At 43.6% G+C, this 23,124-nt stretch overlaps 3 protein-coding genes across 3 annotated transcripts; 2 read left to right on the top strand and 1 right to left on the bottom strand.

Annotated features, from left to right (window-relative positions):
- Nucleotides 1-6,197: 6,197 nt before the first annotated feature.
- On the top strand, nt 6,198-14,704 carry LOC6547034. The gene is made up of 6 exons (XM_001975975.3): nt 6,198-6,606; nt 12,426-12,564; nt 12,637-12,794; nt 12,982-13,633; nt 13,750-14,122; nt 14,187-14,704. Exons 2-6 carry the CDS (start codon nt 12,457-12,459, stop codon nt 14,189-14,191), a joined length of 1,296 nt encoding a protein of 431 aa, XP_001976011.1. The 5' UTR covers nt 6,198-6,606; nt 12,426-12,456; the 3' UTR covers nt 14,192-14,704.
- Nucleotides 14,705-15,044: 340 nt separating this feature from the next.
- Nucleotides 15,045-22,945, top strand: LOC6547035 (microcephalin). Its single transcript, XM_001975976.3, has 9 exons — nt 15,045-15,400; nt 15,573-15,828; nt 16,192-16,413; nt 16,478-16,670; nt 19,930-20,073; nt 20,372-20,463; nt 20,534-21,854; nt 22,143-22,361; nt 22,423-22,945. Exons 1-9 carry the CDS (start codon nt 15,208-15,210, stop codon nt 22,834-22,836), a joined length of 3,054 nt encoding a protein of 1,017 aa, XP_001976012.2. The 5' UTR covers nt 15,045-15,207; the 3' UTR covers nt 22,837-22,945.
- LOC6547036 (zinc transporter ZIP11) lies at nt 17,610-19,542 on the bottom strand. The gene has a single exon (XM_001975977.3). It carries the CDS (start codon nt 19,046-19,048, stop codon nt 18,023-18,025), a length of 1,026 nt encoding a protein of 341 aa, XP_001976013.1. The 5' UTR covers nt 19,049-19,542; the 3' UTR covers nt 17,610-18,022.
- Nucleotides 22,946-23,124: the final 179 nt, after the last annotated feature.

The following is a 23,124-nucleotide window of genomic DNA, read 5'->3' as shown; positions in this document are numbered from 1 at the left end:
AACTAGGAGGCGTGGGCCTGCTTTACATATTGGCGTTTTATTTTTATTTAATTATGCCATTAAAGAGTAACAGATTAATAACAATTAAGGCGGCAACAGTTGAGCATTCATCAGACGCGCCAAACGTGTTTAAGCCAATGATATGGTAGTGCCATCGGAGTAGTAAAAACAAACATACCGATTAAAGCTGGAAACGAATCACTCTTATTTTCAGTTGCCAACTACACACGCAGCTAGAAGGCACTAAGGCATTAAAAGATTTCATTTTAACCGAACCAATCCCAAGCCGATGATGCCGAGGCTGGAACTGGGATCCATTGAAACCAAGAGTAAGCATAGCCTTTCGGTTTCTTTCTGCGGGCGGGCCAACTAACTTTGTATGAACTATAAAGATTGATATCACCGCCCGATGTTAGATACTGCCGATTCTGCTCTTGACGCAAGCCGAAATGTGAATTAATTCTGAGAACAGGTTACAAAAGAGCCCAGCCAAATGATTTTTGGCTGCTGGATATCATAAAATACAACAGTTTGCCTCTGATCACAAGACGGTTTGTATTGTATCAAATGTCTCAGCGATGATTATTCAAGGACAGCAGCAGAATTTGCATACTCATATGGCAGCTTAGTCCGACTTACACCTTATGTGTGTGTAGTTAGTCGGGCTTAGTATGTCTTATAGATCCCATTTAGCAACCAGTATGCAGATTGGGCCAAGAATATGCTCGTTGATCGCGTGATACTACTTTGAAAAGATAGTCGGGAAAGTAAGTGTGCTTTGAAACTTGTTATATATTCATTGGGATATTATACACATTCTTGTTTTTGGACACCTTGACAATAGTACTTGTATATAAAATATTTTTCAATATATATATATTTATGCCGTCCCGAAGAAAGAGAACGATCCTAAAAAGCAGCCAGTCCTGACAGCCATTAATATGCATCCTGAGCGGATTGGTACCCAAAAGGAATATTATAAGTAGTAAAAACGCTATAGACCGCATTAACTTCTTTGGAATGGCTGATAACTAAGCATCCGAAAACCACTGAAAATAATTTTATATTTAATTTTGACTACTATGTAAAATGTTACTTCTATAACAAAATCTAGACATCACAGAATGAGCAAAGTTTTGCATAGCGAGCAATCGACTGTAAACGACAGGGAATTTCAATTAGCCCAGCGACTTGTAACACCCAAGTCTGCATTAGCATCACCCCCTGAAGTCGCCGCTCGATAAGATCTCGACAAGGTCATCTCTTGAGCAGCTATACCCGTATGATTCCAATGTGAGCTAATGCATAATTAGCGCAATTAAGTTGTCGTCCATATGCAATAGACGTCGAGAGCGACTCAACTACGAGTCGCTTGAAATAAACTAATTAATGTTCTAAGATTAGGCCGCGAGATTGTGTTAATTGCAGCTTCAACGCGTGTCGCGATTGCCATCGAAGTCGCGGGAGTGAGATCTTCCAGTTCGACTGGTATGATTTATGGCGAGCATTGCCATAAAATCATTAGAGTGCATCCCAATGGTATCCCAAAGCGTGGGCGCCTGCCCATGATATATCCCCGTATGTGGGGGCCTCTGATTAATGGGCCCACTTGGAGGCCAGAAAGCGAAAACGATAAGAATGGCGATGGCGATGGCGATGGCTACTGGCGAATAGATTTACGAGAAGGCCAGGCCAAATACACAAACACCATGTAAATCAATTATTCATGCCCCAGCAGGCAAATAGCATAAAAACGTCATACAATTTGTGCCAATTACAAGTAGCAGGCGATAAATATGCAGCATCAACAGGGCCAAAACCTCTTGGCCTATCCCGATCCCTTTGGACGCCGAGAATTATGATCGGGGAATTCCCAGCCTTTCTCAAACTGCCGATCTATAAATAGTTGGGTGAGGGATTGTGGCGCGTTATCGCCGGGACTTCTGCCACTGGCATTTGGTTATTCCATTAAGTTAGACTTATTTATAGGCAGGTGATTTATGAAGCCAAATAAGAAATGGATCTAAGTATTGCACTTACGCGGCTGTTTGACACTTTATCAGATGACTCTAATATTACCTCCAAATAACTAGCTTTTAGCTTTTATGTCAGCAAATTTTTAATAAATTTAAAAGTTGATAAAAAACATGATTCCAAAATGTAGCTTTATAAGCGGTAGATCATCCTTGATATTTTTTAGATATTTCTCATTTTTTATTACATTTTGATTTATTCACAGCTTACTGATCGTCAATAAAAACACTTTTTTAACCACTTACCGCAGATAAAACAACGATTTATTTCATTGCCTGAGAGATTTAAATTAATTTAATTTACAAGTGTCTCTGGCTCTCTTATAAAATACCCCATCGCTGGCAGCATTCTACACTTGCCTTAATTGCATATTTAAAGCCGACATTTATTATAATTAAACTTACATCGCCTATTGCAGACGGCATTCGCTGCCAAACTGGTTGTCTTTCGGCCGCTCAGCTTTCAGTTTCAGTTGCTTGTGCTAATTTCGCCCAGCAACTTGATAAATAAGCTGCCATAACGCGACTATCACAGTACAGCAGCCGCAAGCCCAGTCCATCCATCTTCGGGACAAAGAAGCCCCATTTCAGGGAGATCGGAGGCACCCATCCTTCCAGCGAGGTGCTGAAAACGAAATACATTTGCTGCGGCATGGCCTTGAGGCATGAATAATGTGCACAATTACTCTTTGCAGTTGTCGTGCTCGTGCTGCAAGAACTGGAGGGCTCTTCTCATGGTTCTGCTTCGGTTTCTAGTTCTGAGCACTCGGCGCCGCATCTAATGGCTGGCCAAGAAAAGTGCAAGTTGACGGGTGCGATTGGGGAATTGTGCCACTTGCCACTTGCCACTCGCTGGCTTCTTTCTAATGGCGCCTCTCGGATTCAGCTGGTGCCGGCTGTTAATTACACCTTGTTGGCCGTGTTGCAAGTCAGCGTGTTGCCGATCCTCCTGGCGATACAGTCATGGTGTACACTGCACAGATGCAGTTTGTACCTGCACCTCGGCACGTTGCAGCGTGTGAAATGAATGGCGCATGTTTCCGATAGCATCGAACACGGCAGCTAGCAAAATACGCATCTCTCCCCGATTCGAGGCCCTGTGATAGCCATCGTATTTCAGCATTTCGTCTCTTGACGTGTGAAAAGTCTTCATCTGAGTCACCGGCGCACAAGAAACTCAGGTTGCCGCGGGCAAGGCCGCCGAAAAGTCAAAACTGAAATAACAAGACAACATGTATGGAAATAACTTTAGGCAACCTCATTGAAAAATATTTTAGAACTTTTGCTAGCATAGTTCGCATTGTACTGTTGCTTTACTGTTTTTCAGAATTTTTATGGACTTTTTTTCACGAAAAACAAATACTTACATTTTTGTAATATTACATTACATTTTATATACCCATAAATATTAAATTTTTTTTAATTATATACATATGTAAATGAAACATGTTTGGTATTATTGCGGTATTGTGTAATTTTTAATTATGTTTGTCCACACTACTTTTGTATTCTTAAATAAGATACTTACACTAGTATTTATTTGTACAATAATGGAGTTTGAAAAAACACAAGAGTTAGTTATAGAAGCTTGCCTGTTCCCAAAACCAATTACCGCTATGGCAATTAGCCTCAAATTGGCCACACTCAGGGCAGCCATTTTATGAGACTTTCAGATTTGGACCGCGTCATCGCCAACAAGTTCTTAACATAATTGTTAACGCCTCGAACGGATTGAGTGCCAAATTATGACCACAAATTTACTTACATGAGGCGGCCAAATGGGTTTGCTGAGCAGTTTCCCAGGCTTCAAGGCTGCGTATGCGGAAACTGCTGACGGTTCAATTAACACACCCAGAGCGAAACCTTTTCCCACTGTTTTGATTTTGATGTTGGCTTCGTGTTTCGGTTTTTTCGATCTGTGTCGGTTTTCCTTATTTTCGGGTATTGAATTCGATCGGTGTTCGCCAGGCGTTAAAAAGCTCTTAAATTGCACCGCGTCTCCTGCATGCCAAAAAGACTCGCAATCTTGTGAAATTACAGTCTGAAGGCTGCAGCAGCGACCTTAACTTTTGGTTTCTTCGAGTCGTTGACACCTGGTTTTCGTATCAAGTTAATGAATTAGCTATAATTCGAGTGACGTCACAGCTACTTCTCGGCTGAATCATAGTTGCGTTCTGTGAAGGATTTCCCTTGATCGATTGGCTGTGATCGGCAAAGGGCGTATGCTTAATCCAGCCGTGGGCTAGAGCCACTCGCTTATCAATCATACGCCACGTTAAGCGCCATCAGCCCACACAATATACCAAGCCACTTGAGGCGCAAGATCAAGAATTTGCCATTATTTTTAGCCAGCTCTTTTTCTTTGTGTGTCAGCACGAATTACGGCTGGCGATTTAAATCGCACCAAGAAGCCAAAACAAACAACACGATGCGGAAATTGTTTGTACAACATAGCTAAAACAAAGGCGCCAAAACAATTCATTACTATTATTGTTATTTTAGTGCGATGAGCAGCCAAAAAATTGTGCATAAAACAGTGTGTAAAATCAGAATTTAAAACCGTATCTCTGCTTAGCCAACCTTGATTTCAATTAGCAAATATGGAGTGCCTGAAAATTTCTCAATTTGTTGCCAAAAATAAAAAACCCTATGTACATATTTGCCTAGCCATTTTCTCCCAACCAACGTTTCTGTTTTTTTTTCATTTTTTTTTGGTTTCGTTTTATTTTCCGTTTTTAATGTAGCAAGGTCGTTCGTTGGTCCGCGACGCCAAAAGCAATTTGTAATGATTATTAAAACAACGACCTGCTTGGCATGCTCCAAACAGAGCCCTCCCCTTCACCCGGCCCACAACTGCCATTGTTTACTGTACCTGCTGCCGTAGCTGTTGCCATTTGCCGTTTGGCGTTGGCTTTTAATTGAAATAGCGAAAAACAAAAGACAAAAAAAACAGTAACAAGGCAGTGGCTAAAAATTATATTTGGATTACAACACGGTCAGCAGAGCTGCGAATATATCGTACCTTGTACATTGAGTATATGAAGTTCTTGGGCAATTATTGCCGCACAACGCAGCCTTTCGATACGTATTCAACCGGTGATTGAATAGCCAAGAGCATTGTGATTATGACAGCCGGACACTCGAGAAGTTCTATTTAAAGCACTCCGATCTCTGGGCATTCCATCTGTGTGAGCTCAGCTCAACGGCAATTTGGCAGACCCCGATAATTGACTTGTGAAAGGGAAATCCAGAGCTGCTCTGGGATGGAACCATGACCATTCTATGCTAAGTGACCGCCACACCCTCCTCCATGATTCACAACTTTAAGCACATAAATTGCATTTAATGCTGCCCAACCAAATAAGCCAATTGCCATAAACGGACGAATCTCGTTCTGAATTATGTCGCCGGTCGGGTTAGTCAAAAACAAAAACCAGAGCCAAATAGAGAAGCTCGCGGATCGGGGGAATTACCCAGGGGACTTGAGGCAGATACATCCGCGACGGGAGCGAGCCCAAACAAATCAAAAGTAATTCACACGCTCAACATGCGAAAATAATAAAGAATTACCGAAATGTTAATTTCAAAGCACTGAAAAAGGAGAACGAGTTCTTTTATTCAACAGTGAGTTTATTTCAAAATTCAAATATTTAATGAACATACCAAGTGTGTAAGATATCGTAAGATACTCGTAAATTATAAATAGTAACAGAACATTACAAATAACATTTTTATTTATATGTTTCTACAGTCGCGAATAATTAACTTTCACCTTTATATTGAGCAACATGGCATTTTATTTTATAGACATTCCTAATTTGAATATATTAAACTCTGAAATATGAACTGTGAAGTACAATGAGACTTTTTAAAAACAAGTTATTTAAATTAAACAAGCGTTATAAAATTCAGATCTTGTTTTGCGAAGAAGCTTTTACAGACTCGGCATCCCCGCTTTTTTTTGAGAAGCTATAGTACATAATGAATCTTTCTAAGAACCTTCTTGTTGGGCAGTCGACAGGCGTCTGCGAGCGTTGAGCAAAGCGGGATTTCAGAGTGCCTCTTCGCGATCGTGACTGCAGTGGCGTTTACTCAGCGAGCGAGCTTCGCTTGGGCCTTCGGCTGGGGAAACTTCGGGCCAGTTTGGGCCAACAAGTTGGGGCTGTCTTGCTGTGGGGCTCACCGTTAGCCGAGCAGTCGAAACACGCAGCTTGAGGCGAGCGGTTCTTGCGCGCGCTTCCAAACCGCCTAACTACCTAACTCTTTAACAGCGAGCAGCTACTAACCCACAGCAGACGCTCAGTAGAAGTCGTTATCGCATCGAAGTCGTTAAAATCGTCGCGAACGCAGAGTTCTGAGAGTGTTGTGCCCGTAGAGATTGAAAGACAAATGTAAAACCCGAAAGGTGTATAATATTTAAAGAGCAAAAAACAGTACATAATTGAGGAGAAACCTAGCTGGTTGTTCGATTGTAGGCGTTGCAAGCACCATTCTGATTCGCACTCGGGAATAAATCCAGTACCGATCAGTAAACTTACGGATAACCAAACGTCGCATTGCACTTGGAAGCAGGGTAAGTCATCTCATCCCCCTTTGCGACCTTGACATTTGATGAAATTGATTTTGTCGTTCGTTGCTAATTGAAATGAATGCACGATTGATCGCACAGCAGAGAAGATCGTTTGATTGGCACTTAAATTGTGTTGTACAATCATCTGGCTGCAAAATTGTCCAAGACAAGATGTTCGGACCGACAAACGCGGAGGCACAGTTTTTAATTAGCATTCTGCGGTGTCTTATAAATAAACATGGTTTTATGGTGGATGTGCTAAACGCCAAAGGCCACTGAAACACGCTGTCCATGAGTGTGAAATAAAAGCTATAAGCTAAGCAAAGCTAAAACCGTGCTGTATAGTACATACTGGGCCAAATGTGTGTTAGCATGTAAATTACAAAATCAAGTTCGTTGCCTGAGTCTTTTGTTTGGGCTGCACAAAAGGTTCTATGGCTCGGACATGGAATGGAAACCAAGTCAAAACCAAAGTCGGCACTGCACTGCACTGGAAAACTGTTCAACAACCTTCACTGGCCCTGGGAAAACCCGTTCGCATTCGAAATGCGTGTGCTTAATTTACACGAAGATTAGCATTAACGTTGATATAATTTCATATTTTTATTAACCGAAAAATGTCAGCCCAGTGCGGTTTTGGCCGCTTGCCTTGGCCAGAATTTATGAGCGATGTAATCTCCACTTCGGCCGAAACATTCAATGCATACAAAATTCCCGAAAATAAGGAAGGCAGCCGAAATCTTGGCGATCTCGGCAAGTGATTCAGCCAACTATATAGTATAGCATCTCTTCCATCTTCCGGGGGTCTTTGGCCTATTCGCCGTTTATTTTTCCTCGGCTTTTGTTATGGATTCGCTATTCCCGCATCTGGAGATCTATGTAAACAGAAAGACTTATTTGCATGCCAAACGAAAGACTAATTAGGCCAGCCGATGATTCTTTTGGCCTGGCCCACATTCGAGGGCCATTTGGCCCAAGCACTCAAGTCGCTTGGTCGCCCCTGAATTATGTCCACTTTAGCTAGAATTTTACACCCAATTATCCACGCAATTGTTAATTACGCATTTTATTGTGCCGCGGCGACGGCTCAATTTCAATTGGGAGCCGAAATTAATGAACTCTAATTAAGCGGGGTGAAAAAAATATGTATGGGAAATAAAAATACAAGAAATACGAACGGCCTTTGTTGAAGTGCTTATGAGTGGAGTCTTTTCCTGCTCTTTAATTGTATTTCAGCTGCATTGTAGTCGCCGACGACTCTATTGATTGGCATAAATCGGTTTGAAGAGTTTTCATTTCCATGATGTAATTCGGTGCTGAATGCTTGTCATGAATCATGAGCGACTGTCACTTACCAACTGCAGTACTGACTGCCAAAGGTATTAGCATAAACAAATCAAATCGATGACTAATCAAAGCGAACGAGTGCCAGAGAACATAACAAGTCAGATTTAAATTAGCCGAAAACGACAAGGCAAGTCATCTTGAGCCTGGCACTATTTTCTTTGGAGGCAAGAATTTTGTGCGCCACTTGTTCAGGCCTAAGAATAGACAGATGCCAAGGCCCAAAACGTGCTTGGCCAAATAAAAGCCGAATTTTTGCAAGTAATTTGAACATTAAAAACAATGTCGGGTTATAATAATCACTCAATGGCAACAGCAACAAAAGCGGAAGTCAAAGCCACACGAAAGTGCTGTGCAACAGTTTGATTTCTTTAATTTTACGCTCCTTTTTTTGTCTTTTCTTTTATTATATCTTTTTGGACGCCTTCCTGGCACGAAATACTTTGGTGAGAATTGCAAATTCTCAGCACTGCAATGGGAGAGAAATAAGTGAAAATATTATGAAAGGCGCCGAGGCAAGTGAAAATCGGAATTTATAATTTTCGTGTGCCGATTTTCCAACCGCAAAAACGCTGCCCCGAGCAGCTGCCACTGCCACTTTTGCTGCTGCTGTTGCTGCGGCAGCATTTGCTGCAATGGTGATGCAATCATCGGCTTGACATGCACATCGAGTGACAGAGCAGACATTGCGCATACGCCGCATTGTGCAGAGCCCCACAAAGATGAAAGCCGACTGGGGAGTTGCTGGCCCGCTAGTGGAGCATCTCCGCATCTGAGTCTGAATACGAATCCAAATCCGAACCAGAATTGGAGCAAGTGAACAGGCCGACACAATGGCGCAGCCCCAATGCCCTAACTTTCCATCCATAAATCCCGCGAACGGGTTCAGATGCGAAGATAGGTGCCGAGGCATTTAGATATTAGCATATACATTTTTCAAGCTCCGCGATCTTAAAGATGAGTTCTTAGAGACAAGCTTCGATAGATGAGTTGAGATACAATGATTGCAGAGAAAAATGGCACATTTACAGTCAGTTTATAAACTCCACATTTATCAATCTCTAAAAGAATAATGTTATTGATATACCTAATTTATTTAGTGATAGATTAAGATAATATACAAGAAAATCGAAGTATGAGTATAAAAAAAAGTTAGAATTTAATAAAAATAAGTTTTGATTCTTAAAATTCAAAGCTTGAATCGGATAAGAGTAACAGATTTCGTAATAACCTAGGCATACTCGACTTTTCTAATATAAGCCACTACATATTTTTGAAGACCCCTTGATGATTATGACACTCACACGTGCCCAGCGTCTCGGGCGACCAAGACAGACTACTCTTCATCCATGAGTTCCTGACTCGGATTTTCTTGCATGTTGCGTGCGCCTCCATACATATATACTTATATATATAACATCTTTTTTCATCATCATCATCTTCCTCAGTAACAATATGCGATTTAATTTTCATTTTCTTGCTGCTGTTGCTGGTGGTGCTTGTTTTGTTTTGTCGCCTTGCTCACATGGAGTTCGTCTCCATAAAGTGCCAACTCATAATAATGTAAGCCACAGATGCCCGCGCTGTTTTTGTTGTTAATGGTGTTGTTTGTTGACTGACTTTTGTTGCGTTGCTTCGAAAAAGTAACAAGTGCACAGCCGCCCGCGACATTGTGCAAACAATTCATACTATTTTGTACGATTTCTTGTTTGTTTTGAATTAAAATCATTATGCCATTAAAAGACAATCTCGAGCGGTGGCAAATTAAAAGAAATGCTAAATTGAAATGTCTCATTTTGATTGGTCGCTGAGTGCCCATAACTTCCGCTGATTTAAGTCCGAAATATACATTTCATTGCAGTTCCCTTCGAGTTGCGAAAGTCAGAGCAGAAATATTGCTTTCGATGATAAATGGTCGCATAAAATCCCCTAAACGTGTTTTAGCCGGACTTGTAAGTGCATGGGACAAGTATGCGAACTCCAGTTTCGGTTCAGTTCGGTTCGGTTCACTTTCAAGGTTGGCTGGGGCGTCAAGAACTTGCAGAAACCGTAACAGCAGCAGCTGAAAGGCGAGCTGCAGCTATGTTTGCCTTTGGGTGCCTTACATTTGGGTGTGGGTCTCTAGATGACAAGTCTCTGCCACACGCGCTCCCATTTGAAAGGCAACGGCCCCAGAAATGCATGGCACAAGCCACACAATTGCGCAATTGCAACTGACTCACAGTATCCAAAGTTGCCAATTAACCGAGTGCTAAGCGGCTTAGCCAGCGGACAAAGGAGTCCGCAGCTCGCGACGAAAGACTTCCTTCTGCGCCACGGCCTTGGGGAACTGGTACGGGGCTAAATAATATATGGTTCTATAAACTGATAAACTGCGTACTCACGCACAGAACAGTTGCCGCGTTGCTAAAAATACACTCGCATCGACCTTGACGGGCTTACATAATTAATTGCAAGCGGGTTGTGGTATGCGGAAAGTGTGCTGAATCGAAAGACTCAAGGCACGAACTTGACGCGCATCGAAAGACTCTAGAGACGAACCCGCTCAGGACTTGCTGCTGCTCCCAAAGGGCAACTCAGCTTTTAAGAGACCGCTTTGTTGATCAATTCAACTAGCACCAAAAAACCAAACAAACATACCAAGTTGTGAATTAATAAATCAGCCAACAAGATAAATCATCTGCTGACCATGTAAGAAGATTTAATAATTTAATGCAGTTTAAACTTTTCATAACCAAAGGCCAGCTAGATAATTAAATTTCATACCCCTGTCTTTATACTCGTATACAGATGTTTCGGGTGAGTGTTGTTCTTTTTGTTCAATGCGATCATCGCCAAAAAATCAACATCACGTTCGCCATACAAAAAGATTTTATATACTTATTAGCAAAAAAGTTCGAAGCAAACCGAGCCGAACATCGCCGGCGATGGAAAAAAGAACGAAATGTTATGCGTATATATTATACAATATAAAACAATCGGACGAGAGAAGACAATACAGAAAAACCAGAACCCCATTGACGTAGGAACCCCAAGAACTTAATCATATCACTCTAAAATAGAAGATGAAGCAGACGCAACTGAATGTTGCTCTTGGGGTTTTGACTTCCAGTCGAGAAGAGGTCAAGTCGTGGCTAGGCAATGATACGTTTGCGATATTTGGCCATCATTAACAGCAGGGCCTCTGATTCATGAATGAAAGTGGAGTGGGTTCTAATTAAGCAAAAAGTTGGTCAATTCATCGGAATTCTTGAGGTCTCAAAAGGTTACGGAGTGTGTAAGTAATTAGATAGAATCTTTAGTTGTATATAACTCAATCTTTCCTAGAACTTTTCCCTAAATTTCTTATAGATTTCTCAGTGCCAAATAGTGTCAAAATCTTCGGCTCGTGGGCGTGTCTACATGGTCTTACAGAATATTATTCGCCATAAATCTTAGCGTTTGCCAAAAAGAAAACCAGTTTTAATTTGAAATTTCTTCTGGCCAAAACGGATCTTCGAGCACAAAGTTTTTGGAGACAGAAAAGTGCGTGACACTTATCAGGTTTTATGGCCATTCTGTCCGTTAATTAAAGAACGAACGCCAACGCTTACCCAAATAGAAAGCCCAAGTCGGCGGCTTCAATGGGTTGGAATCCATGTTTGTTAATGCTCGATGGGAAACTCGCTCGGTGGCTATTAAAGCGCACAGAGTGCAGTTCTGGGTAATTTGAAAAACATTTAAATTAGGGCACGAAAGGAGTTGGGTTGTCATGAAAATGCAGGGCATGTAGTGCCCTTAATTTGACCACGCTTAGAAATGCCACATATTTTGAATTGGGAATGGGAAGCTACGTTCCACGAGACAGACTCACTTTCATTGCCACTGGCCGCGGGAATATGTGACACTCATATATTGGTAAATCGCATTTGGTTCGCAATTAATGCCAATCACGTGGCTGACCGCCAATCCACCTGAAAGTGGCTACCACTACTGGATTTTGTCACAAAACGCTGACGGCAGTGCGATGCATAAGCAAATCACACTGACTTTGAAGGAAAACCCCAAATGGCCAATTGAAATGCCAGGCCAGTTGGCCTGACCCAAACACAAAAAACCAGCAACCAGCAACAACGATATAAATGCAAAATGCGAGTAGTGTTCGACAAAGTGTTTAACACCAAACAATTGTCAAGGCATCTCCATCGTTCAATTAGAGGCGGTGACATTGGTGATTCGATGGATCGACCCAAGGAGCTATCTAACAAAAAGTCCAAGCCCAAAAACACCCATTGTTCCCATCCGTGCGCAGAGTTCATTGGCTTGCAGATTGATTGGACTGATTGCCTAATAATCTTTTCAGTGCGTGTCCCATTCGTCGGGGATTTAATTTCGACTGCTAGCCAGATCCAATCAAAGTCATTCGCACCCGCTGGTGGCGCAGGTTAATTGTCTCATAATTATTTATAATAATTTCGGAAAATGTTCTACCGTTGCAGAGGAAACGAATCAAGCGAGCAGACCGACAAGATGATTTCTCGCCGCAAGATTATATCGCGCTCCCTGGACAATTTGGATGCCATCGGGCAGGAAGAACAGGAGGAAGACGTCTGGCACGATCGCGAAAAGCTCTTCAGGGTGCGTTTCCTGTCCATTAAAACTCATTTGATCTCTAGCTCATCATTATCCGTACTTATTGACCCCACGCAGGATCACATCAACGAGGTTCTGTCCAAGTGGGAGCAAATCGACGACGAGATCTGGGCCAAGATAATTGTCTTTGAAAAGAATCGCCGCGTGGCTAAGGCCTACGCTCGCTCCTCTGTGATAACCATAAACGGATCCAAGAATGGATTCGATGGAGTTCGGTGAGATAATATTTCATTATACAATCAAATTTATCAGGTTTCAATTTTTGGAAATACAAATATTACATTGTTAATTTAACAATGTTATATTTACAATACTTAAATACTTTTCTATTATTTATTTGTAAAATTTGACTGTACAAGAAGTCATTTGAAAACCAACTATTTAATCACCCTAAATCCACAGTATTGGCTTGAATGGATTCGATAACCCCATGCGCGATGCGGAGACGAAGGTGATCAAAAAGTCCATCGGTGATGGATTCAAAATCAAAATGGACGACACCGGCAACATATTCATCAAGCGATATGGCAAGAGCAGCATCTACGTGAACAGCACATCGCAAGGAAACGAGGAGACGGTGATCGGCGGCGACATTATCCAAATGCCGCAGATGTCCCTCACCGCGGGAACCTCCGCTCGACTCTTCGACATGAAGAAGTTCCAGACCAACATAAACCGCGAGTTTGCGCGCACTTATCCGGAGCGCGGCAGGCTGGAACGGCAGTGCCTGTCCGCCGTATCGCTGGTCAAGTCGAACAACAATCTAATCAATTCGCCGGTCTGGATACTGGTGGTCAACGTGGTGGCCATGGACATGCTGAGGAGTCGCCTTCAAACGATTCCCAAGTCACTGGATGCAATGGGCATGCGAGTGCCGCTGACGAACAGCAGCGAGGATCCCTACTCAACCATCGAAAGCCAGGTGGGATTGATCTATCCCACGCCCGCCGCTTCGGATGATTCCCAGAACTCCCAGCACTCGAGCAACTCCAGCAAGGGACGTCGCAGCATCTTCAGTGCCGCCTTCCTCAACGAGGGTCCATATGTGCCCAAGGTGGGTTTCAACTTAGATACACTTATACACCTTTTGGATTTTAAAATGCACACTCTTTAACGCTTTTTGGGAAAAGATTTAGCATTATAATATTTGTATGCTTTATATGCTTTCAGCCTGACTACGAATCTGGCGGGTCCTTGACGCCCATCTATGCGGACAAGAAGCGACAGAAGAGCAGCGGCTCGCAGCAGCGAAAGAAGCAGGATGATCCGTACTACTGCGGCCTCCTGGCGCGGATTCCCAACTTCATCAAGTCCTCCAAGCAGCCGTGCCCCGGAGGAGCCAGCAAGCCCAAGAAGGAGCCGAAGATCTCGCGGAAGATCTCAGCCCAGCACCAGCACCAGCAGTTCCTGCAGCCGGCGCAACCCATTCCCATCGCCACCTTCCACCACTCGTACTTCCCGTACAAACTGTATCCTCCGCAGCACCGTCTCTCCCAGTCGCAAATGTCCCTCTGGGATGCACGTAGTCTGATCAGCGCACATGGTATGTGACCACTTATTTCCTTAAGTTTATCATCTCTTTTAATTAGAACATTTTCCCTTTTCAGAATGATCACTTTGGCTGGCCCTAATTTATTCATCGTCTAGCGTTAATTCTACAATTATTTAGTCAAAGCCTACGATTAAGTCTGGTCAGTGGAGGATCATCGGTTCACTGGATCACTGTGGAGTGCATTTCGCTCAGTTTTGTGATAAATGCAGCGAAATGCAGCCATTTAGCGTACACCACTTAATACGCACTAACTCTAATTAACCGCAGTTAACTTTAAGTCAAGCAGAGAGATTTAATGATTATGCAATTTGTAATGAGTAATTAAAATTTTGCCATAGTTTCTTAAATCGTTTAAGACTGAGAGAATGTCCTAGAGCCCACGAAAAGCGCAAGGAGAGTTTGGCGGAGATTCAGGATGGGGGCAGATAATGTCATATGAAAATGAATTGCTACTTTAAGCAAGTTCGATTTATTGTTTTCTTATTATTTTTCTGTACATACAATTCATATGTAAATAAGTTCAAATTAAAAACATGTAATCGATATTAGTATGCATTAAAAGAGAATTATAAAAGTCAAGATGAGCGTTTTACTTTAAGTGGATTAAAGCTATTTTTAAAATTTTTCGACATTTTTCCAATTTTCAAAGAAATGTATGGCTGTAGCTTACCATTTGGGTCTTACTACCTCTATTGTCAAACTGCTTTGGTTTTAAATCATATATAATATAATAATTTTCATAAGAGAAACAGTAAGTGCATCAGCGAAACCCCAAGATTATTGTGTCTCATATTTTAAATACGAAATAAAGTGCCGCCATATTTGTTATCGAACTAAAACCTACAATGCTAAAATTGGAGACCATATTATCGATTTTCGCTTAGATCGCTTAGATCGATAACCGATTTCGAGTGAATGATCTTCTTACATTGGTGAAACCCGGTCACACTGTCACATTGTGTTGCACTTTTTGTGAGGTTTGGATTAGAAAACTATTGGCGCGTCTTTTGCAGAGTTTTGGGACCGACTGCAGTGCAATAAGGAGCGGAAGAGTGCGGAGCACCTAGCCCGTGACCATGGACAAGATTCTGCTGCGCAATCCCACATGGAAGACGAAGACGTATGGATCGGTCGTGGCCAGTTCCACCGCAGCCGCCAAGAAATCAGCGGCGTCACCGATACGCCGACCGTTGCAGGATTCAAATCCGTGCGACTCCAGGTCCAAACCAACGGCACTGGCTCCCAAATCTCTATCCCAGGCCCCGGCAGGTTGGCTGTGCATGCCTATTTTAGAATTTGAACACCCACCCCAGTAGTTTTAATTCCGGATACGTAGCTCACCCAAAATTCGTAGTTGTAAAAGATATTAAAAAAAAATAACAGATTACCATGTGGACAAACGACCCGAGCATAACTAACAAGCTGCGTTCCCTCCTGCTAGATGACCAGGTGGCCAGGGATCGGCTGATGCTCAACCCGGCATTGGCGGTCTCCAAAGCGATCAGCCAGAACCGCTCCGAATTCCATCATCAGGACCAGAACCGAAACCAGGTGGGAGCGGAGAGAGCTGGAGCAACACCTGCTCAAACCATCGGAGCTGCCACGCCAACCAGGCAGGAAGGACACTGGCCCCGACTGCAGCAAGATCTCAATAGCCCCAGCGCGTCACTTCGACTGCGCGCCATTCGTGCGTTAACGTAAGAACAAAAAGAGGTTACTATAATTAATAATAGGGACAACATTGACAATTGGTCAATTAGTAAAATCCGCACCATTTCTGGTTTCTCGACTAATCGCCCCTCTTAAAGCCATTTGATTATATACCATCAGTTTCAATGCTACAGTTGAATCAAAGCCTTCTTCATCCATCAACTATTTAAATTACTATTGAATCGACCAAAACCAAGTGTTAATACTATACCAAAGCCAAATATTAATTTATAACAGTTATCCAAAGAATGTTTATTGTTTCAATTTGATTTATAAATCTCCAATGCCTTTAAAAAGAAACTGATCATATTGAATAGATGCATTCGTTTTAACATTTCATATATTTTTAGAAGCCCCACCAAGTCGGCGTACAATACCTTTGATGTGCCTCTAGCCGAACAAAGCATCATCACAATGGAAGAGCGCAATCCTCCGGAGCCGCCCTCCCTCCCCGAGTTGCTCAAGGATATTGTCGTGTATGTGGAGGTGCGAACTGGAAACGACAATCGCTCTGAGGGCGTAAAAACAATTATTGCCAAGATGGGAGCCCAGGTCAAGGACCGCCTAACGCGGTAAGTTAAGGGATTACAATAGTTGGACTAAAATCTATTAAAACATTTTTTGGTTGGCTTGCAGGTCCACCACACACGTTGTCTTCAAGGATGGCCTGCTCTCCACCTATAAAAAGGCCGCCGAGTGGAAGATACCAGTCGTTTCGATTCTGTGGATTGAAGCTTGCAAGGTGCAGCGCAAAATATGTGATCCCAAGGAATTTCCCATCAGCAATATACGCATGTACGAGTACCCCGAACTCTACGGCAAAATGCCGGTAAGTTATTAAGAATTGTTGCTTTTGTTATACCATCGATCTGGTTCGATCAAAACTGGTTGATAAATAGGTATTAATAAGCTAGCTTTTAATTGCCGCCAATCGATTTTATTAATGGGTGTTCCTTGACTTATTCAAAATAATGCATAGCTCACTGCAAAGTACCCAATAATACTTCACAGAAAGTTTGTATGTAGATGTTGGTATATTTACTTATCAAGGTATTCAAACTACTTTAAATATTCTTATCATTCAAATTTGTTGGGGCTAACAATGTCTCAAAGGCTTTATCAGATCTGAGACAACAATGTACATACGTACGAAATCAACAACTCTGCAATAGTTTCTGGTTGGAAATAGCAGCTTCTACTTACACCTCAGTTTACAAAAGAAATAGGCCTTTAATTAGTCTAATCGGTGACACTATCAATTTATGGCACTGCGGACACAGAAGCATTAACTCCACTTGAGATATGCCCCCAACTAATGGTCTATTCTTGAGGAGTTTATAGTTTTATGGCGCATATAAACAACTGTATGAAAATTGTACAATAGATAGCCTGCAAGAGTGCTTATCGACCACTTTTGCTTATGACCACGATCACAGTGGGTGGACTGTGGCCCGCGGCACTTGTGCGAGTACATACATATCTGAAATGATAAGTAAATCCAGATGGCGAGCAGAAGCGCAGGGCCATGGGCCGTCTGAAACTGCACGTATCTCAAACACGGAATACGCGCAATATTGGGAACTCTTCGTGTCGGGCAGATTCTTATCACTATTCACTGGCTGACAGCGAGTCAACCAGCTGTGTTGTTGGTTCTCCGGGTTATCTAATTGAATTTACTTGCTCTTATCAGCTATCGTGTGGCCCCAGAAACGGCCAGGAAGTTGTCCGGACGGACACATATACACTGGAGCGGGGTGCAACTGAGATGTTCATTTTAATTCATTTAGTTTATTACTTAAACTTTAGACGGTTAAAAAAGACACAAGCTACTAGTGTACCGGTGACAATTTAAAACCTAATTCACATGCACGTTTGCTTACAATTTTTCCTAGAAACAGTTCATTTACATAACTCGCTGGGAATGCTGTACTGTTCACAGATACACAGATACACAATTGCACGGATGTCGCTGCTTCATCGCTGGTTGTCAAGCTTCTTTCTACATAACTTACACTCTACGTTAGATTATTAGATTCTCGTTTGGGGCTAGTTCTGAGATTTGTACAAAGCATGCTTCTATTTACAAGCAAGCAGAATCTTGCGTTAAGTACAGTGGAATCTTTGAGTTTAGCACATAGCTTATGAAATCTGCGAGGCGGGCGTAGGCGAGCCGTTGGTTTCTCACGACAGTGCCACCTCCAGACACATCATGATCAGGAAGCCGGACACAGTGCCCCACGTGGCGATTGTTCCATTTCCGCTGGCATGAGCCTCGGGCAGGATATCATCCGACACAATGTAGATCATGGCTCCGGCCGCAAAAGACAAGGCGTAGGGCAGAATCAGGTTCGCAAAGGTCACAGCCACGGCGCCTAGCACTCCAAAAATAGGCTCCACCATTCCGGACAGTTGTCCGTACCAAAGAGCCCGCTTCACGCTGAATCCTGCGGCATGTAGCGGCAAGCTGACGGCCAATCCCTCGGGGAAGTTCTGAATGCCAATGCCAATGGCCAAATTGCGGGCGCTCTCAAATGTCGAAGAGTTCGTGGAGCCAATGGCGCCGAAGCTTACGCCCACAGCCAGTCCTTCGGGAATATTGTGGACCGTGATGGCCACGACCAAGAGCATAATCCTCTTCCACTGGGACAGGGCCTCCTCGGCGCGCTGTTGCTCCTCAGGTGTGGTGTATGTGCATTGCTCCATCTCGTTGATGCTAGCACCCTTCTTTCGGCGCCTCGATTCGCCGCTGTGCTGCACGCTGAGGCAGTCGGAGAAGCTGTCCAGACTCTTGGAGGCCAATCTATCGGAGGGTACTCCATTGCGCTTAGAGTCCTCGATGGCTATGTCCGCCTTGTCTTTCGACTGCGTCATCTGGATCATCATGTTGGTGCTGTTCAGGCCCAGATATGACATCAGTTTGTCGCATCCATAGACGAAGATGGATCCCAAGAGAAAGCCTCCAGAGACGGGCAGAAAGGCGTATACTCCGTACAAATGGGAACTCTCGGCCATTTCGATGGCCGGCTTGAGCAGTGACCAAAACGAGGCTGCTATCATCACGCCAGCTGCGAATCCTAGGGCGGCGTCCAGAGACCTCCGCTGGTTACCCCGAACAAAGATGACTAGAGCGGCGCCAGCGGCGGTGAGACCCCAGGTAAGCAGGGTGCCCAGCAGGGCCTGCGTGACGGGTCCATAGCCTGGAATCATCTTGTAGTTGGAGCTGCTCTTCCGTGCCCGTCACCGGCTGGTATGGAATTGTGCTCCAAAGATTTATTCGCGTGCACAGGGAGAACAAGTTTTTTAATTGTTGCGCAGCGATTGTTTACCCACAGTTGGGAATGTGCCACGTTCTTGGGCAGTGATTGCAAGGTAAACAAAACAACTAAGAACCAATTTCAATGGAGTTTTAGATTCTGTATGTTTCAAGGGAATCTCTGGAACACTTGTTGCTGCTTATCGTGTTGTTTCTACGGAATGCTAATGGGTTTCCGGCGGCGGGGGCTTTTTGGGGAGACGCGTAATACTGACGGGTTGATAAAAAAGGTCTACTAGCTCTACTAGAGCGCGTCGGAAAGTGATGAATGAGCCGCTGACTGAGCTGACAGCCCCACAAAAAGCAACTTTTATAGGGCCGCTGGCTGTGTGCCGCGGCAATCGATAGTGCTATCGCTGGCGCCTATCGATAGACGGCGGGCGCTAGGGATGGCACTTGCTAGGCGCCTCTATTCAAAAACCACAACCTAACTGCGACTAAATCTTTGTATATCAAATTATATTTAACTTGCATTTTATCAAAGAACCTCTTTAACACATGAGCTAGTACCATCGATTACGGCTTAATGGAACCATCTTCTCAGGCAGCGAGATGGTCTCATTGTAGATAAGAACGTTTTCTATTTATACAACGGGCCAGATATCACGTAGTTATGAACAAATAAAACAGTGTTTTCTAGTCAACATGACTGACAGAGTCGGGCAAAAAGTCGGCAGCATCCGCAGCATTAACAATAACACCAAAGGGCAAAAGCTGCTCACGAAAATTGCATCTACGTAGCCTTAAATAATTTTTAAATCCCTTTAACTCACAGCGCGTTAAGTTCATGCAGCCGGACTCCGAATTGAATCAGCGACCCCGTAAACGACAAGGAACACCCACATCCTCCAAGGACAATGAGGCAGGATCGGCTAACAAACAAGCCCTGCCCGGCACTCCAACAACCACCAAACCAAAGGTAAATAAGCTCAGTGTTGTGTATTTTATAGTTAAATGATACCACCATATTGTAACAAACAAATATAAATAATATGATTAAAACTTTTTACGCTACAAGAGCGTAGATATTTTTGAAGATTGGGATTTAAAATATTTCCCTACCATTGAATTCAAATAATCACAAATTAATATTAACAGAAATGTATGTACTGATTTGTTGGAAATTTGATTAGTAGTCGTCATGATCACTATTAATCCACACTATTTAACAATGTTATTTCCTTTCATTAAAGTTTTACATTTTATAATTTTTCCAGAATGACATCAGTCGCTTTTTTAGAGCCATCAATAACAAAAAACCTTTGGATGATGAGGCAATCGAATCTCCAGCCACCAAACTACTCAACAGGTGTGTTTTTCAATGCTGCGTACAGGTGTACGAGTCTTGTCAACTAAATAAACAAATTATTTAACCATAGAATAAGCAGTGGCTGCTTTACTCCTGCGCCAGCAATGGCTACTCCCCAGCTGTTGGGAACTAATGGCAGTGGAGATGCGGTGGCCGAAAAAGTGCAGGCCCAAAAGAATTTGCAATTTGGAGAGCAGACGGTCAGCAATACCCTCCAGCCAAAACCATCGTCCACTTCACGTCCACGGCGGAGTACAGTGGATCCGCCACCGGTAATGACGCCACCAGCGCGCACCACTCGCCGTCGAAGCTGCGTAGCGGAAATCTGCAGTCCCCTTGCAACGGATACCAGAATGACCCGCCGGAGGAGTTCGCTACTGACTTCCACGGTCATTCAAGAGCTTGATCCAGCTCAAACCGCAGTTGCAGAACCCAGAATGACTCGTCGCAGAAGCTCATTGCTTGCAATTGCTAAACAATCAGAAGAAACAGCCCAGAGGAAAACCATTCAAACAATAAATGAGGAGCTGGCTCCAGTTCAAGAGGAAAGAAATTCAATAGGTTCGGTCCAGACCAATATAATCAACCAAACTGATTGTGTTGAGCAGTCAATAGAGATAACCGCTGTTGAGGCAGAAGCTTCTTATAAAGCGGACAGACGTGGCACGCTCTATGCCTCAGAATGGATGAACATAAGTTCCCCTCGTCGGCACAGCGTGGCCAAATCCAGCTCCGATCTGAGGCAGTCGCTCAGCCACATGTCTACTCAAAGGTCCAACTCTGTCGTCGAGGAGCCAGTGACGCCGCTGTTCAGCTCCACACGACTGCCCAGTGGTCAGTCCACGGGGGGAAATCGCAGGCGAACCATTTTCAACATGGACATGGACGTGATTAACGAAAGCATCGAAAGAATGAATGCATCGCATCGAATGTCGCTAGCCTTGGCTAATGAGGCGGAGTTGGGCGAGTCTCGCCAAGTCACTGAACAAGAACTACCGCAAACAGCGCCCAAAAGGCGAAGACTTTTCAATCCAAACGACGAAGTGGTTATTTCGCCACCGAAAAGTAATAGAAAGAGTCGTTTGAGCTTAACTGGGTCCTCGAGCTCCGTGCAGAAGCGTCGACGCTCGCTAGCCACTCCTGCAAAGTCTTCATCATCAGAGTTGTGTGCCCCAGTTGCTCTTCCCAAAGCCGTCACAACCACGCAGGAAGAAAAGTCCAAGAACAATGAAGAGACAATTGGGGCTTCGTTGAATACCGTTCCTGAAGTGGAGGAATCCATTTCAATCACAGGGGAAGAAGTGGACAAGCCGAAGGGCAAATCACGTTCACGGATTCGCACGCTAGTCCACACCAACATGCACCAGGAGCAAATAAACGTCATCAACAAGGTTGGTAACACGAAGGAGTGACCGATGCACCATTCACATCTCCCTCTGATTGTAACCATTGTTCACCCAGTTTTGGCAATTCCACTAATGGATTAGTTAGTAAACCGTACTAGTTTGTAAATTAGCATATTCGCAACTCGTTAATGGCCCATATTAATTATTGATTAAGCATAAACAACACTCGGTAGATTGAACAAGTAGTCCCCATTTGTAAAGCCTCCCGCACAGTTGAATAAATAATATCCGTGGCGGTTATAAATCCTAATCGAAAACCGCCTTCAATCCCAGGCCCTGCGCAAGTTACGCGGCATGCGGCTGGATCCCACCGTGACACAGCACACCACTCACCTGGTAAGCCTGGAGCCGCGTCGAACCCTAAATCTCCTGCGCGGTTTGATGCGCGGCGTGTGGATTGTCAGTTACCAGTGGGTGTTGGCATCCATACGAGCAGGCAAGTGGATCAGTGAAGAGCCCTATGAACTGACCAGGTTTTCGCGTGCAATCGAGGTAAGACCAATGCGCCCACCAGTAGCCCACTTATAAACTCAATTCCGTTCATATCCTTCAGATTTGCCGTACAGAAAGGCAGGCCTTTGGCGTCCACTACCATTGTGAGTTGTTTCGCTTCATGGAGCCCTTTTATGTGTCCTCCCTCTGCCGACCGGTGCAGTTCAACAATATGAAGGAGCTGCTTCTGCTGGGCGGCGCCACCCTCACCGAGAACCGCTTCAAGGCCAAGTACGTCATAGGGGACAAGCGGCGCGCCGTGGACGACCGCATCTATCTCGACCCCTACTGGGTGCTGGACAGCATCACGAATATGCAAATACAGCGGTTCGGCAAATACCTTATGAAGAGCGCCATTATCTCGGCCGAGGGCATCCGATACGAGGATCCTAGGGAGCGCGATGATGACGAGACCGAGTCACAGAGAAGACACCTTCACGACTTCGTCGATCCGCCGCTTGTGCTGGACAAATAGAGATCAGCGGATGCATCCACTTTACACCATATATTTTAGCCAAATCACACCCGTTCCACCTCTTTGTGCAAAATCCGCTAATGTAAATATATAGTTATATTGAATCCTATACATTTTACGAACTTTTAGGTTCCTCATATTTATTTCTTAGCAGATTTTTTAATTTGTATTTTTTATGGAACTATATAACTTGAATAAAAAAAACGCACTTTTAAATGAATCTCTTCATCATAATCCCGTTGCAAATATATATAAATTTTGCTCATTTTCTCCAAATGCAAAATCTAA

Source organism: Drosophila erecta, unplaced genomic scaffold, assembly GCF_003286155.1.
Source record: "Drosophila erecta strain 14021-0224.00,06,07 unplaced genomic scaffold, DereRS2 tig00000092-arrow-pilon, whole genome shotgun sequence".
Taxonomy (NCBI): Eukaryota; Metazoa; Arthropoda; class Insecta; order Diptera; family Drosophilidae; genus Drosophila; species Drosophila erecta.
The sequence above is the reverse complement of the archived record's forward strand: the minus strand, read 5'-3'. Positions and strand labels throughout refer to the sequence as shown.

Coding starts and splice junctions, on each gene's coding strand:
- LOC6547036 (XM_001975977.3), bottom strand. CDS start 19,048: ATGATTCCAGGCTATGGACCCGTCACGCAGGCCCTGCTGGGCACCCTG.
- LOC6547034 (XM_001975975.3), top strand. CDS start 12,457: ATGATTTCTCGCCGCAAGATTATATCGCGCTCCCTGGACAATTTGGAT. Junction 12,565..12,636: donor ATCGCGAAAAGCTCTTCAGG/GTGCGTTTCCTG, acceptor GACCCCACGCAG/GATCACATCAACGAGGTTCT. Junction 13,634..13,749: donor AGGGTCCATATGTGCCCAAG/GTGGGTTTCAAC, acceptor ATATGCTTTCAG/CCTGACTACGAATCTGGCGG.
- LOC6547035 (XM_001975976.3), top strand. CDS start 15,208: ATGGACAAGATTCTGCTGCGCAATCCCACATGGAAGACGAAGACGTAT. Junction 15,829..16,191: donor CGCGCCATTCGTGCGTTAAC/GTAAGAACAAAA, acceptor ATATATTTTTAG/AAGCCCCACCAAGTCGGCGT. Junction 16,671..19,929: donor AACTCTACGGCAAAATGCCG/GTAAGTTATTAA, acceptor TTTAACTCACAG/CGCGTTAAGTTCATGCAGCC.